At 36.6% G+C, this 17,426-nt stretch overlaps 2 protein-coding genes across 4 annotated transcripts in view; both read left to right on the top strand.

Moving 5' to 3' along the window:
* LOC119069847 overlaps positions 1-12,214 on the top strand; it is a 45,155-nt gene extending 32,941 nt beyond the window's left edge. Inside the window, exons 1-10 of one of the 3 annotated variants that reach the window (XM_037174019.1) lie at positions 3,026-3,398; positions 3,481-3,905; positions 5,841-6,068; positions 6,206-6,409; positions 8,560-8,688; positions 8,774-8,890; positions 8,953-9,082; positions 9,155-9,243; positions 9,314-9,443; positions 9,524-12,214. In XM_037174019.1, coding sequence (XP_037029914.1) covers positions 3,819-3,905; positions 5,841-6,068; positions 6,206-6,409; positions 8,560-8,688; positions 8,774-8,890; positions 8,953-9,082; positions 9,155-9,243; positions 9,314-9,443; positions 9,524-9,648 — 1,239 coding nt within the window. In that variant the 5' untranslated portion in view covers positions 3,026-3,398; positions 3,481-3,818 and the 3' untranslated portion in view covers positions 9,649-12,214. Of the gene's footprint in view, positions 1-3,025; positions 3,399-3,480; positions 3,906-5,840; positions 6,069-6,205; positions 6,410-8,559; positions 8,689-8,773; positions 8,891-8,952; positions 9,083-9,154; positions 9,244-9,313; positions 9,444-9,523 lie in introns of those variants that run through there. The other 2 variants (XM_037174017.1, XM_037174020.1) reach the window with 2 other exon arrangements.
* LOC119069849 (serine-arginine protein 55-like) lies at positions 1,035-2,874 on the top strand. Its single transcript, XM_037174022.1, has 2 exons — positions 1,035-2,083; positions 2,267-2,874. Exons 1-2 carry the CDS (start codon positions 1,381-1,383, stop codon positions 2,557-2,559), a joined length of 996 nt encoding a protein of 331 aa, XP_037029917.1. The 5' UTR covers positions 1,035-1,380; the 3' UTR covers positions 2,560-2,874.
* Positions 12,215-17,426: the final 5,212 nt, after the last annotated feature.

A 17,426-nucleotide genomic window follows, 5' to 3' on the forward strand; every position in this document is an offset into this window, starting at 1 on the left:
CAAACAACTGCGTAGTGTACTATTCTGGGAAAATTACTTCCTCTTTAAAGTGGAACAACATTTAATTCATGGCAAGTTAATAGCAATGAATGTAAACTACCTAGGTACGTTCTAACATCATTACGGAGGACGTAAATATTTTAAAAACGGATTCTAACTCACTCATTCTCATATTAATTTGACAAAAATAATGAATGCGTTCAACATAAATCGACCGATTTAAGAGAATCGACCATACCTGGCATGTATATTGGTTAATAGTATAGCTTGTTTATCTACCATTTCTCTGTAAATAAATGTACATTATTGTTGATTGTGAAGCATAAATAATTCTGTACATTTGCTAGTTCATTTTTGTTTGTTGGAACGATAAACCTATTTGAAAGTTTATTGTCGAAGCCACAAAAGTGTTTTCAAGGAAAAGCAGAGCCTCCAACGCTCTGTTCTTTCAATTTGCCTCCAAACATTTGAAAAGAAATAATCTCTCCACCAACACACTATACATTTTCATGTCTCTGCTACGCTACACAATAATAATAATATATTGATAAAATGGAGTGTGAGAAGTCCAACAACTTGCGTTGTATTTTTGTTCCATCTACTGTATGTACAAAATATAAGTATTGCGGTGTAATGATTGTTTGAATCATTAAGTTGCGATAAAGCCATAACAATCAATTAATCAATAAAATTATTAGATTGATGCGTCCAACAATTTTTTTTATTTATTGAACATGTCTACAGTCCCACAGCTCATGCGTAGAAAAACAGAAATGGAGATTATCCCAAACACCAAAATGTGTTGTTCGTTCGTTCTCGTGTATATTTATTGAGAATGGATGGAATATATACGTATATATGCATCAAAGCCAGCATATATTTTTTGGAGAGAAAAATTCTACTTTTTCTCCATTCACCGATGTGAAGATCGATGTGAGTCGTACACATGCGTAGTAGTTGTCTCTTTTCTTCCTTTAGTTTTATAATGGCGTTCAATACGATTTGACAAGCGGCATGCGAAATGAATACATTCTCCACTCTCAGCTGATAGTGCCATCATATAGTAACGCATTTACAAGATGGCAAATACGGCATTTACGAAGCGCGTCCTACTTACAATATCTCTGTTTTTACGTGAAAAGAACTAAGTATTTCGGGGACTTAGCATTAGAATGTGTCGCTATACATAATTTACTCATTCATTGTAATAATCTGTGACAAAAAAGACGCTTATACGAGAAAATAATTGAATTTACACCAGAAACGGTCCAAAGTAATAAACGATAAAACGTGTTTGTGAACGCCAAACAAGTGGACAAAGTAAAATTTCAGAAATTTCAAGTGAAAAAAAATTGTTTTTCTGAAAAATAAGTTTAAAAAATGAATCGGTCCCGTGTATACGTTGGTGGCTTGCCGTACGGTGTTCGGGAACGTGATTTAGAGCGATTTTTCAAGGGATATGGTCGTACAAGGGAAATATTCATTAAAAACGGCTACGCGTTCGTTGAATTCGAGAATTATCGCGATGCTGACGATGCTGTATATGAATTGAATGGAAAAAAATTGCTTGGCGAAAGGGTTCGTGTAGAGCCCACTCGTGGATTACCTCGCAGTAATCGACGATATGATGGCGACCGATACGAGGGTCGTGGACGCGGTGGTGGAGGCGGTCGTTACGGCAATGACAACAGATCTTCATCCAGATATTACGGACCGGCATTTAGCACCGAATTTCGTGTGATTGTGAAAAATTTGTCCAGCCGTGTTGATTGGAAAGATCTTAAAGATTATATGCGTCAAGTCGGTGAGGTTACATATGCTGACGCACATAAGCAGCGCCGTAACGAGGGTATCGTAGAATTTGCATCCGTTTCGGACATGAAAAAAGCCATTGAGAAACTGGATGATACGGAGCTGAGTGGGCGTCGCATACAATTAATTGAAGACTATCATGGAGGACGCAGTGGCGGTGCAAGTCGGGGAGCCGGCCGTCATTCACGTTCACGTAGCTCGAGCCGCTCCAAGTCACGTAGCCGCTCTAATCAACGTGGTGGGAATCGCAGCAAATCCAAATCTCCAGCAGGTAAATTTTTGTTTTTGTTTTTTTTTTTGAGTGTGTGTTCGTCATACTTCGGCATTGCTTTTTCGGTGTAAACGAAAAATTTTTCCATTGACATTGACAAACACCATTTGTTTGCTTTTATAACATTTCTGTTTGATTTTGTATCATCATTTTTTTTTTCTTTCTTTTTCTCTTTCCCAGCAGCAAGCCGATCCAAATCGCGCAGCCGATCCAACCCGCGTGGTGGTCGGTCGCGATCCCGATCGAATCAACGCAACAACCCATTCAAATCAACATCAAAATCTCGTTCACGGTCAAAGTCCCGATCGAGCCGTTCGCGTTCCCGCTCGGCGGTCAGCCGCTCCCGTTCCAAGTCGGAGAGTCGTTCGCGATCTCGCGACCATTCAACATCCAAGTCCAAACGACGTGAATCCAAATCGGTCTCACCAAAAAACAATGGGGATTCGCCCAGCAGACACGAGAGCATGGAGGATTAGAATTTTTTATTCACAGAATTGTGTTGAGTATTTTTTGATTCTCCTCCCCAAAAAACAAACAAAAAGAAACGAAAAATTTTCGTCAAATTTAATATGTTCTTTCTATCCTTTATTTTTTCCAAAATTTCCAAAATTTCCAAAATTTATTGTTTTTTGATTGACCAAAAAAAAAAATTGCTGAAAAATTAGAATTTTCAATTCATAATTTTCCTAACATATTGTACATTGAGCGCAAATGTTCATTTTTTTTAATGAAAAATATTGTAATTTAACAGCTGAAATTTAAGGATTCAAATAAATCAAGATAATGGAAAATGCAAATGCGTTCGTTCATTCGTTTGTACCGAAAATCGATGGCACACACGTTTGCGTTTGATCAATTTATGCCTTGTAACACAAAAACCGAAAAATTAAATTAAATATTGACCGAATCTGGGGTAAGTTTTAACTGAAATTGTGCGGTGTTTTGCATTTTGAGATTTAACCAATTCTACTTGATATTGACTTCTTTCAAGGAAACATTAAAGTCATCCACATAAATTTCACGCTGATGATGCACACACACATCCATCCACAAATCGCCACATTATTTTGGAAATCAAAAAAAAAATGTTTTCCTTTCGGGGTTGTTATTTTGTGCGGCACACAGCAACATGCCAATTCAATTGTTCCTCCCTCTCCACACAAAAAATAAATACCAAAAATCGAAACAAAGAAAATAGTGCGAATTGGTTGGTCATAATGGTCATGGTCATGGTCATATTATGGTCAGCCAAAAGACAAAACTGTAGAAGCCACTGTGGAAACCAATGTTCAATGGGTTCAATGTCACTGTCGAGGTCATTTTCGTTTGCCAAATTGCCAAATAGAAAAACGTAATTGATTTTTGCCAGCCTTAAAATATTCCCATTCAATCATTAGGAGAAGCAAACGTGTCTGCTCAAACAACACAGTCGATTCGCTCCTGGGGCCAAACATTTCACGTTTATGTCACACAAGTCAAGTCAAGCAAATGTCCAGTCGTGTTACCGCAAGAGGCAAAATTGTCCGTTTCATAATTTCGAACTCAGTGCGGCTGGCATACTTGGTGGATAGAATCGCTCGAATCATTTGTTTTCGATTGGCTGGTTGGCTCGTTTTCATTTTTCATTGACAAATTCAATTGTGAACGACAAAGTTCGTGTCATTGGAACGCACATATTACTGATGGCGGATGATAAAAATGGGTTATTTGCACGGTTCAAGATAGTAGAAAGATAATGTCAGTCATTTCATTGTGTTACAAAACACAACACAGTGGAGTGCTTGGTAATCAATCCATCAGACGTTTGGGTACGACAAAAGAGGTGAATACGCAGGAAAATGAGTTTTTTTGTTGGTAAATATGGATCTCTTCTGAGTGAAACGAAAATTTGTCGAAAAATTGTTTGCTGCACATTTCGTACTAAACTGCAGTAAAAGACCCACCCACTCACATAATTGAGAACCAAAAGTTAAGTTTCCGTGTGAAGTTTGTTGATCTGAGGCGGACCCGAGATCAACAGCTTCGCGAAAATGCAACTTTTCCTTCCAGATTATGAATTTACATGCTGAATGTGATGTTTTAAGTGATGAAACTTCGGCTCAACCGTTGAAAGTACGATTTTCGTCCTTGTAAGATATTATTATTATCCATTTATTTCAAGAAAAAAATATAAAGGTCACAGTTTCCTTTCTCTAATTATTACATAAAAAAAACATTAAAGCAAACGTTAACAAAAAGAATAAGTCAAAAAAGGAAAAATTAGCCTGCGTAGCTTCAATTCGCAATTTTAACGATTCAAAGAAGCTACGAAAAACAAAACTAAAAAAAAAAATTCTTTCTTCAAAAAATTTAAATAACATTAACTGCGTCAAATAAGGGGGAAATAGTGAGGGACGATGCAACGTAAAAATCATAAAAATTAAATAAACAGGAAAAGCGCATGTACGTCAAACAATTATCCGATCAATTAACAGTGACGAGCACTAACGGCTCTCTTTCAGCAGTAAATCCTTTAACGAACGGCAGAATTCTTCATAGCGTCTTAAGTTTCTAAGCGACAGTGGCAGTGAGTTGTACAACGAAGGTCCAGAAAAGAGCAAACATCGCCTTCCGTATTCAGATTGGACCTTCGGCTTCCTCAACAAGTGGGAGTACCTGGTCCTGTAGCAATTAACATTGTCGGGAAAAGCTAGAGAGCGGTGCTTCATACGATTAACACAACAAAAGACAAACCTGCAAACTGCCTGCTTATACAGCTGAGGCACTGAGAGAACGGTAGGAAATTCTTTTCCATAGAGCAACTCGGTGGGATACCGAGCTGGTAGCTTATGGGACGCTTTCAGTGCCCCTCTCTGTAGTACACAGAGTCCATCAATGAGAGTCTTGGCAGCGGAACCCCAGACTCCCACGCAATAGGTCAAGTGACAGTGAACGGTTGAAAAATAGATGAGCCTCAGGACCTTCCTCGGGAGAAAACGCAGTCTCTTAATTATCCCTATACGCCCAGAGACAACATTCGACACGCTAGCAACATGAGCGTCCCAACGGACAAATTCGTCTAGAGTCAGACCTAGGCACTTCGCACTAGGACACGTTTGGATCGTAACACCATTAAACTTCAGGACAGGCATATCTAGAACCTTCATGCCTGGCTTACGGAAGTGAACAAGCTTTGTCTTACCGAGGTTGATACTACCGATATGATACTACCATTCGTCCTCAAAAGAAATGCCACGGAAGTCGATTTGATCAGCAGCATATTTTTCGAAAGAGCTTGCTTCTGCGTAAACTGCGTATAATTATATTGAAGCTGGATGTTGATGGATCCATGTAATTGATATTTCGTTGAAAATATTCCAATTTGAGTAAAAATTTGTAAATGCTTCTCTCGCTAACCGCAGCCCAAAGATCACACGTACAATATAGTGGGAACCGAGTCGTGAAGAAGTTATCGTAAAATTCTGAAACTTATTGTTCCATTGACACACGTCAACTCATCATCGGAACTCACTTCCCCATATACCGTGCGGGTGATTTTGTTTTGTAGCTGATCAAACTGTATATTGATTTTGTCTCTGTTTTACGCGCGTTAAAATTTGTCCACGATGCTGGTGAGAGCTCCAGAAGTTCCGAATGTTCACATAACGTAATCGGTGGAGAACTAGTTTACCAGCTCATGTTGCATCCACGCTGTGTGACTAACATCTTACCAATGGATTTCTGTGTTGATTTCAAATTTTCTTTTCCTTTGTTGAAGGACAAGGATGTGGCCGACTTAGATGAACTGGTCTCACCACATCGCACACCAGCCGAACCAATTAAGTTGGATCAGGGCGAGTTCCTTTCGAATCTGGAAAAAGAGCTAGCAGCTTTGGATGCAACCCCACCTCAAGCGCCAGCAGCTCAACCAGAACAGCACGAAGAAACTGTCGTTCCAACGGATCCGGAAGAAAGTCAACATGGAAGTGCGGCTCATCCACAGAAGGTAAAATAATATTTGCTTTGGAGTATTTTTTGTAGAATTGAAGTGCACTGGCAAAAAGCACTTTCCTAGCGGAAACATTTTTTTTCGATTCTTACAACGACGAAGACCTAAAAAGAAAAATTGCATTTCCATTTCAGCCTCTGTTCTACGGTGCAGCTAGACTTACATTCGGACAAAATCCTGAAAGTGTAAGTACCACAACGACAACAACAACAACTACCACTACACCAGCGGCTACAACAATAACAACTTCAACTGAAGAAACTAGTGACGAGACCTCTTCCCTGTCTTCGGAAACTGTTAGCAATAATGGCGCTAAGCGATCGGGAAAGGGACCAAAGGTTTTTTGGATTTGATTTTCATCCTTTAAATTTCGAGTAGATTTTACTCTGTAGCTCATCAATTTTATTTTGGCTTAACGCATTTTTTGTGCGGTGTAGCACACAAATTTTATTGTTAGCAACTAATTAGCACCATCAGTTTATGTTTCCCATATCCACTGTTAACAATTTCTAAATTTTTCACAAGACGCATTTGCAAGCACCAGTTTGGAATTGCTCTGATTAAACCAGAAAAACCTTTCATGTGTAGTTAGACGTAAGAAGGAAATGAGCTGATTGCAAGATGAACATAAAAATCAAATTTCCAACTGAAATTTATTTCACTCTCTTTATGGGCCATACGCACGCAAGTAATTTAATGTTGATATCAACTGGGAACCGTATTAGTTGCATGTTAGTCGAGGTTGTGTTGAATTGGTTGAATGTTGATTTGGAACCTAATTTTTCTGTTAGTTGTGTATGACTCAGTGACAGTCAACAGTTTCTTAGATTTATGATCATATGAACCACTCAATGTGAAACGTGCTCAATTGGACAGTGCTACTGTCACAGTACACATTTACATACCAGTAATTTATTATGTCGTTTCGTTGGATTAAAATGATTATTTTACGCTGTTGCAAGGAATTAGTTGTACGTACACAAAGTATATTCCAGGTGGAGAAGATGACTAGTTTTACCATCAAGTACCTCATTAACATACGAAATTTAATGGATGTCAATGGGTAGCATTCGGACAACACAATGTTCGGTGCTTGATTTTTGTGCGCCTTGGAAAGGGTACCGAAACGATGATAAAATAGTATATTACGTCAATGCTTGTAAGTTTGTTGTTTCGGTAAATATGAGCTTTGCGGAACGAGCCGAAGGCGAGTGGAGTAATCACACAAGCCAAAACAACAAATTTAGAAGCAATTACATAAGTTATTTTACATTTACATGGTTGTGAACGGAAAGTGCATTTTCACTGTCGCAAACATAAGCATAAGCTTTTAAAATATCAAAGGGTGTGTCTGTCGTTGCTTTATTGCCATGGAAATGGCTTCCACAGCAAAAGTTTCCTAACAACAGTTTTCTTCCACAACACGAGTTATTCAAGGTTACAAATCCTAGATAGTAGTTACAGGGAGAGACGGTGAGAGATTTATGATGATAAGTACTATTTTGTATGAAATGGTTTTTACAGTGTTTTACAGTTGTGTGACACACTGTCAAGTTTCAGAACCTTATTGAGAGTACCGATCATACTTGAAGTGCGTTGATGCTATGGAAAACATGAGTAAAATTTAAAATAAGGTTGGACACTTTAACATTGTCAACCGAAGCTGCTGAAGCAGACATGAGAGCCGAGGTGATTTTCCGATAACGGCTGGAGCCTCGGTTTGGGGTGTAAATGTCGTTGTTGAGCTTTGAGTCCTAGGTGAACTATTAGATATTGAATATAGCTAACATATTATAAGGATTTCTCTGATCGGCTCAGTACAAAATAAAAACTTATAGCTTGAATAGAACCCGGCTGGTACGCTTTTTCAGAAAACCGGTACCAGCCGTGCCTAATCAATATCTAATAGTTCACCTAAGACTCAAAGCTTAACAACGGCATTTACACCCCAAGTCGAGGCTCCAGCCGTTATCGGAAAATCACCTCGGCTCTCATGTTTGTGCTGAAGCTCAAATTTTGTAACTTTAGCAGCTTGTTAAGTGACGCAAGAAAATTGCAAGCTTAAAAATTCTGAGAGAAGAAAGTTCCTTTTTGAACAGTTTCATCATAGCCTAAGCCTTAGGGAAACCAAAAGAAAATATTTTTTTCATGTACTCAATTGCCACCAAAATATCATTGTCGATTTATTGGTGTGTGTGAGTCTTATTTTACTATTTGTGACTTATGAAATAATTCTTTTTAAGCCTTGTAGTGCCACGAGTTAATAATCGTCGAAAAAAAATCAGCTTTTCTTTAACTGACACGTAATGCCATAATGCACCCTTTGTTAAGGATTTTGTTTCTCCAAATTATTGCACCTGGATTATGTTTCCATACTAGAAACTTACGTAGTAGCAACCATTCTTTTAAAGTAAAATGCATGCGACGATGACTATTATGTAGCCATATCTATCTCTCGAAAAGAAAATCTTTTTTTTCTCTCCACCAGAATGCTGAATACTTTTTGCGTCACAACAATGGACAGTACTCCAGTCTAGAAATGGCTCAGTATGTCTTTTGGACTGGTGACGAAGAAGGTGTGGCTAGAGCCGTGGAAGAATTCATTCAAAAAGGACTGGTAAGGATCTCGCATGGTTTTACAGAATCGCTTCAATTTTCCAACATTTTGTTTTCGAAATTATTTCCATTTTTACGTACTCCAGATGTCACGCGAAAATGCAATTAAATTCCTTCGGGAAATATCTCTGGGCATTGAGTATTTGGAAAATTCGTACGCGAATCGAGGTCAAAATGAACAGAATGCGGAAATGGTGCGCAGGGTATGTACATTTTACAAAAAATTTAATTTCGTGTGGTCAAAATAGATATTTTTTTGGTACAGGAAACTGTGGCTACATTCGAACCGACAACACCGAAAATAGTCAAACCAACTTTTGCACCGCTTCCCAAAGAGATCCACAATTTACCAGCTCTATCAAAAATTAATGAAATTTCTAATGAAAAAGTCAAAGGTAAAACTTTCTCTATGACGAGACAATGAAATGTAACGGTAAAAATTACCAACAAAATTTATTGCTCGTCAGATTATGATGAGAACACAGGTAGATTAAGGATTGCTGACTTTCTTTATGCTGAATACTCTTTAGAGGAAGTTATTTATCAGTTGGCTAAGGTGCGTATTTCGTGCGCAAATTAAGAGAAGGAGAGATGATTAATGGAGCCGTGTTTCTCATTATTCGTAGGTCATGTTCTCTCAATCGTTGACTAGAGGCTCGGAGCAGGCACAAGCCGCTCTGCAGAGACTTACTGGTTTCCTAGAATCGGAAGGTGCACATGGAAGGATCTCTCCAGCTTTGCAGAAAAAAGTTTTAGGTAAAACTGAATCTAAAACTAAAATGCATGCAGAGTCTGTAGTAAACAATTTTAATATTTTTTTTTGTTTATTTGTTCAGATGTGCTGCTTGCTGCTCTGTCCGATTGTTTGGCAGAACATCCAGAACTCGTTCCGATTGCCCGTATTGGTCTGGGCAATAGTTTTGATGAATTGCCCAATAAGCATACACTTCACAAACCATAAAATCATTAAGCTTAAATGTTGAATGAAAACAACATGATCAAATTGAACATAAATAATTGTAATAATTGAAGAAAATTAGTTGAGTTTGAATAGCCAATTTTTAGTATATTATATAATGGAAGAAGAAAAACTATTATCTAGACTCTAGACATTATTATATTTGGTGGAATGCATATAAATGAATTACAGAATTCTATAAATATATTGAACAAAAAATGCTAATTACAGGGTCAATCCTATAAATTATAAAACTAAATTTTGCAATGCATAAATGTGATGAAAAGATGTGTCAACCATTCCGATTCATCTCACGTTTGAATTTTTCTCACATCCTAACTGTTCCCAACTAGTGAACCATCAGAAGATTCATTCTCGTCTCAGACGATTGATTTTAGGTAACTTTGCTTGTGTATTGCACAGTTAGAAGCGCGGGCTTCGTGCGACGCTGCCTATAATCAATCGCCCAATACATGTTAGGGTACACAAATTCGAGAAATATCTTGAAAATCTCTTATTTCTGTAGCGACAAGTTTATGAAATGAAATTTCGTTGATTATTTTGACAAATACTTTTTCAAGTGAAGCCGTCCATAGACGATTCTGTTCTTTTACTGTTAGGGTTCAGGGAAACATATTTTGATAGAACCGTTAACGCTATGAAATATGACACCTAAGTGGTTACATTACTGACAAACCAATATATACCAAAAGAAAGGTTCTGTGAATAAAAATGGTGTCACAATGGGAAAAATAGAAAAATCTAAATACACATACCATATACGATGAAAGAAGTCCAATCTACACCGGGTAACGATCGAAAACTCGTCCAACGAAGTATGCATCTTTAGAATTATCACTTTTTTAAACCGTGGTTTTAAAGTGTGACTATCTTGACGATTCCGTGAAGCGGTTCTATCTCAAAAACATAATTTTTTCGGTAAAATTCGATAATTTTTAGTCTTTTCATCATATTTAAACAAATAAGATGAGTACATAATCCGTGGAAAATTGGAAAATGACAGAAATATACTTGAAATTAATGTACATCGTGCCTCGAAGGGCAGATAATCGTGTAGTTTGAGTGCAAAAGTCTAAAGAAAAATCCTCCCGTTCTGAGAATTTTCTGGGATTCGACAGGATTTTTTTTTGGGCTATTTTAAAGGATCTTAAAGCATTTTTACACGATTTTTAAGGATTTTCATAATATTTAAAAGATTTGAGGATTTTCATCGAATTTGAAGACTATCTTAACAATGGCTTTTGAGCTGATTACACAAGGAATTCTACGTTTATCTGCCCGTCGTCGTTTCTAAAGTTAAACAATGAGTAATAAACCTACTGAGAAAACTAAAATAGTTTACACTCATTAAACCTAAAGCGTGTGCAGAATCAGCAACAGCTGATCAACAAACACACTCTAATTGTATATACAATCAAAACACATTCTAAACAACGAGTTTACTACAGTCATACGTGTTATGTGTGCACATAGATAACTTTAACGTATGTATGCACTGTACATAGCTTGCCTTTGAATTGTTTTCGATGCAAAGATGTTGTCTTTGTCGACCAGCGTGAGATGTTCAGCTGTTACTGATTCTGCACAAGCTTTAGGTTTGATGAGTGTTAATTTAATTTGAACATCTGTCTAACGGTAATTGGCTATTTAAATGAGAGGTAAATTATTCGTTCAAACATGATTGATACAGAAGTTTCACGGCTTACTAAATACTTCCATGACTGCATATTCAACTTTTGGACCGATGATGTACATTAGATGTTATAATTCGATGATTTCACGGACTGTGTACTATCCTTTGTGCATTACATAATACCATACGCCCTATACCGTAATTAAATGTAACTTACTGTAACTTACTGTAACTTACTTATGACGAGGAATAATAAAAAAGAAAACCAAAAATATTTCTACCAAAATCAATATACGAAATTCAATATGGAAGAAACAAATTGTATTATAAGTGCAGAAAGCTGGATTAAAAATGAAGAAATTGTTTGTGATGTTGAAAGACGTCTTCTAGAGACTCTAAATTGTTTGATTTCTTTCTGTCGCTTATTTTGAGACAATTAAGTTAATAGGAAAGCTTTTAGACGAAAGCTTTTTTGGAAAGTTTTTCGATTTGATAATAGAACGTAAAAGACATTTGGCGATAGAAATGTTTGACGGACATTTTAATTATATTTCACTTTTATGGTAGGTAACAGTTGTTTTTCGTCGGTCAAACGTGGTGACAAGGAATCGCTACACCGAATACACTTGTCCAACCAACATTGTACCAACAATTTAGCGACAAACAGAACAAGAAGTGTAACAGAAACCTAAGAAGAAGATTGTTATGGAAATGCAGTGTTTTAGTTTCGGTGGATTCTTAGCTCATACATTTTTGACATTTAAATAAAAAAAATGAAAATTTACAAATCAGAAACTGTTTGTATCCAGTGTAGTTAAACGGCTTAATAAAAAGAAACCCATTTTGATTTAGAATTAATTTTTAAAATAATTGCAAATTATGTGGGAGGAAAAATAAAACACAGTTAACAACCAAGCAGTGATGTTTTTCTCACATTTTGGTAGGTTACTATACAAGGGAAGTAATTTGCTATTCCGTATCCAGATGAGTAAAGTTATTCGAGGGCTGCAAGTACTTTTACTCATCATGATATGAGATAACAAATGATTTTCTGTGTATGTATTGGGCTTTACCTTACGAGCGCGACAAAGGGTCTTCCCTAGGACCGGAAGAGTTATATTACCTCCGTATTATTATAATAGCGAGGGTTATTAATGGTTATTATTTACATACCAAAGGGATAAAAGTTGAAAGGTAGAGTTTTCGTGTGAATTTTGTTGATCAGAGGCGAAGCCGATGTCAATAAACTTGCGTCGAAAACCGTACTTTTCATGTAGATTACATTGGATGCGGCGGAAAGCATTCATTACATGAGTGATCAATTTGTGATACGAGCCGAACTCACAAGTGTGTTTTTAAGCAACGAGGCTTGGAAAATGTTATGTTGACAAGTGTAGAAATTGCATATCTAAGCCGAAGGCGTAATAGTATGTTGTGTTACAAGTATTGTAATGTTGATTTTTTCAGCACTAGACCCAAGTTTTCCTTACGAGCGGAGCGAAACATACATACTTATGCAAAAAATATTCTTTTGGTATCCGAATTCACACGTATACTGTAATTTCGTGGTTTCAAACCAAGTGATGCAAATAACTATTAAATAGTGTTACCACCTGCTGAGCCTGAAAGTCGCCAACTCACTGTACTTACCTACAGAAAATAAATTACCTAAGTCAGAAAATGCACACACACACACCCTTCGGATATCACCTGTTTAACTCTGTTTCATAATATGTTTGATCAATTTTCTTCGGATGAAAATGTTAATTTTTGATAAGTAAACAAACAAGTTTTTTGAAATTGTGGGCAGCAATAAGTGATCATCGTATTTATAAACGAACAAATCAAATCAAACACATACAGCCTTGAAACTGATGATTCAGCATTTATACTTATCTTTTATCTTTTAAAAGCCCTCAATAAATCAAGAGATAAAGCTGAAAGATGCATTTCAGTAGATTTTACTAACTGCATACAGATCGGTTTTGACTATTAGCCTAGGCGGTTGGCCTGTACAGGTACCACATTTTTTTATAGTACTTTAATCTCACTGGACTACTTTTTTTGTGTAACAACTTCACATTAATTTATTCCCATCAAATGTCACAGCAGTGAAGTTTGTTCATGTAGTTTTTTTATGAAAAAAGTACTAAATGGTAATTCATAGATTTTACCCTTAGTTTCTAAACTCCATTCTCCTATAGATCATCTACGATTTACGGTACTTTCAAACGTAGCCTCAGATTATTTTCGTTGTGTTTTATTTAACCCAAGCTTTCATGTCAAAAAAAAGCTGCCATTTGAGTACTAAATTTAAAATCCTGTGTAAAAAGGGTACGAAGAATAGGCGGCGGTTCAATATCTTTTGTTGGAATGACGATATTTTTAATGTGGATGGCAGTTCTTAACGTGGATGGCCTTTCAAACATTTCAAACGGCCTTGAAGATGATCTATTTGCTTCTATTTTCAATTGGAACACTAATAGTATGAGGGAACGAGAGATATTTTCTAATGTATCCATTTGAATGAAACTCAGAGGGTAGAATTTCAGGGTAAAATTTAATGAGAAATAAATTTTGAATATTCTTTTTCTATCAAAATCCCGTTTATTTCAACACATTTTACACATTATTCACTAGCATTGACTCGGAAGTGGTAAATACGGTAGATTGGGTCCTTGTACAACGCGCCTTGCGTCTGACCATCTAATATTATTCGCCGCCAATACACGACGTACCCGAGCTTGTAAAGATTCGCTCAATGTGTAGCTGCGAGAATAGATAAATATGGTTTCGTCACGATTATAGGCCGGCGTTCCTGGTTTACATCCATAAACAATTGTAAAGTTATCGTAATCCGTATCCAATATAAAGTTGGGATATACATCGTCGTTGACTGTGTAAGTAAATACGCCCGGAGCTAACCCAGCTACGACACCCGATCCAACATCGGAACCACAAGCAGTAACCGTAGGATCGGCTGCACTTTGGCAACAGAAGGCCACATTGATGGCGGTTGCATTCCACTGTGCAGCGAACATTGTCTGAGCCTGATTATTGTAGCACGACGGATAGTTCAAGTTGGAGAACACCCGATAATACCATCCAATGATTCGAGGCATTTCTAAATTGGTTATAAATCTGATTCGCGGACAAGAGCCTTCCAGTTGCAATTCATCGTACTCAAACTCGGCTTTGCACACGCCTAGCGCACAAATCAGTAACAACAACAGCACCGGCTTGTTGGAATACATGACGATCGAAAATTACTGGCAAAAACAATGCTTTGCACCGGCTTTTATATCATTTCGAGGAAATAAACCGTCTTAGTGATGCGAACACTGTTTTTGTTGACACGTGCGTCATGCGTAATCATTATGCAAATACACTAATAAGATGTCGGATAATACATACTTAAGTCGAAAGTAAAGTTCTTCTATTTGCAAATTTTAATTACAAAAAATGAATTGCAAATTGGTTACATTGAAATTAAACTTTGAGTTGAAGCTTCGCATTTGAACTGGTGTTTATCAGCAACAGATGTAGGATTCGATTTGAATATTTCCACAAAAATAACCTACTTGCAAGCGATTCTTTACATTATTAGTTATTAGTCGCATAATCGGTCTGCTCATGAATTCTATTTTCAGTTCGGTTTGTTTTGTTCGCCACTTTTGTTTCCACTTCTGTTGTCAAGTCTATTCGAGGGATAACATAACAGGCACGAAACCATCTATGAACGATCATAGCGACCGCCCGGTTCACGATGTTAATTTTTTAAATTTTTGAACCATATAGATGCACATTATATCAGAAACACAGAAGCCTCACGGGCCATAGCATGAAGCCTTGCATATCAATAGATTCGATAATGTATGGTGTTTATGTGCATCTCGATTAGAAATATGCAAATAAATTTTTTTGTAAGAACAGGATAAGAGTTATAGAATCTATCGAAGGCATTATCTGTTATGTTTTCGAAAAACGAATTTATTTGGCTTTTATCGGATCTGAAGTTAATTTATTGTCGAACTATCTTCTATCAGACATCAAAAAATAGTGGATATGATAAACCATGAGAACAACTTAACAACACAAAGATTAAACATTAACATACACTGACCTCAAAATACTCAGCAATATTCATGCGATTCTCTGGTTTTCTGAGTGTATTATGTTGTGAGAAGTGGAGCTGTTGGAATGTAAGAAAAAGAACCGAAGTCATGAATTTCTTGCTAACTATTTTGATGTGAGTGTAGTTATCAAAAAGAATAAGAATAAACATAATTTGTGTTCGCTCAAATTTCAATACTATTTCCTTATATTCACCTGCCGTCCTATTATAATCTTCGAGTCATTCACGTTATCTGAGGTTATTAGCCTGCAATTATAACTTTAACGGTTTATAGAGCCATAACATTTTATGTTTTAATGTGTTTAACGAACTGTAATCTAGTAATTAATATAAATCGTGTATAGATCGTGCCTCGATAACGGGAATTCAACGAACTCATTTTAAAAATTGGGGCCACTGCTCCACTAAAGTGTAACTTTGATCGAATAACTTTGGATGAATCAATGCCACATCCTGATTATTTAAAGTGTCATGCATGGAATTGTACTCTTTTACTCGGATCGGAAAGGAAAAATTACCGTGTCCGAATCGAGGACACAAGTATATAGCAATCCAGTGCAGGTAAAGGCAAGTCCGATGCAAGGGAGATGAGTTCGGATCGTTGTGTTTTTTTAAGCAATAGTACTCCACCTAGCATAGTAGTAGGATATGTCAAATAGAGTAATTTGGATACTACAATACCTTGAAACTGTGTAAAAATGAAAAATCGCATGTTGCACTATCGTAATTTATTACTCTATTTGACACAAGCAATATTCTACTACTATACTAGGTGCTTTAGTTGCGTATGCCCAGTAGTGAACATAAGATATTGGTTTTGGTTCTTGGTGTACGGTTGCAACTGTAATAGACGCAAAAAATATTCAAATTTCTCATTTGAAAAGAGATCAGTTATACAATATAGTGATCGTATAACAATTCACGCCGTAAGTGTGCATAAAATTTGAATTTTAAGTGAACTATTCGATGAAAAAGTGAACCGAAAAGTACATTTCAACGCTTCCATGTATGAAAATGACTCTACGTTAGAAAGACCTCCGCACTTTCCAGTTTGAATTTCGACCGCACTTACGACATGAATTAAATAAAAAAGTCTTCTAAAATTCTAACATCAAAGGTGATTTCATAGTATACTTTACGAACATTGAAACTCACCGAAGTTTCCCTTCGTTCATGTTTAGGATGTTTAAACTAACGCAACACCATGCAGAACTTAATTTCTCACCTGTTCTCTTCTAATTAACCTTTTATATATGGTATGTATAGCATCGTCGAATCTGCTGCATCTTTCGATGGAATTATTTTCATTACACAAATATGTACTAAATCTTGTACTTCATTTTGCCTAGATAACATAAATTCTGCTATTATTCTTCGCTTATTTTTGGTGTCTCGATAATAATAACAGATGACCAAGTCCTTGGAGATATTTTTGGGATCCTTGGGATCCTTTGGGACCTCCTCATATATTGAGAAGGTTCAATCTTCAATCAATGTTTTGATATAGGTTAAACATTATGGTGTGAAAACCAATGAAGGTCAACACAAGGGATGGTCGAATGTCAAACTTTGTATGTAGCGGAGAGAGGTGAGTTTGTTTATATGAAATCGCTATGTCCTCCGGTTTGTACGAACAGACCATACCTGGTTTATAGTTTCACTGGTGAAACTATTTCGTAATTGGCGGAACTTTCTTAATTGTTTCAGTGTATTAATGGCATTTTCAGAAAATACACTCACGGAATTTTGAAAACCGACACATTTTCTGTTTCTGTGTTTTGCTTGAGTTTCTGATTTCTCCATATAAAAATACATGCAAAATTCACAAAAAACCAGTAAACCCCGAAACAGAAAATGTGTCGGTTTTCAAAATTCCGTGAGTGTAATGTACCAATCAATTCAAATATATAATACACAACCTATCAATTGCCCCGCCTCCAATTATTGGAAATCATCGATTTTATAGGGATATTTTCAAAAGTGAAATAAGGG

The sequence above is a fragment of the Bradysia coprophila genome (genome assembly GCF_014529535.1).
Source record: "Bradysia coprophila strain Holo2 chromosome X unlocalized genomic scaffold, BU_Bcop_v1 contig_39, whole genome shotgun sequence".
NCBI classification, from domain to species: Eukaryota; Metazoa; Arthropoda; class Insecta; order Diptera; family Sciaridae; genus Bradysia; species Bradysia coprophila.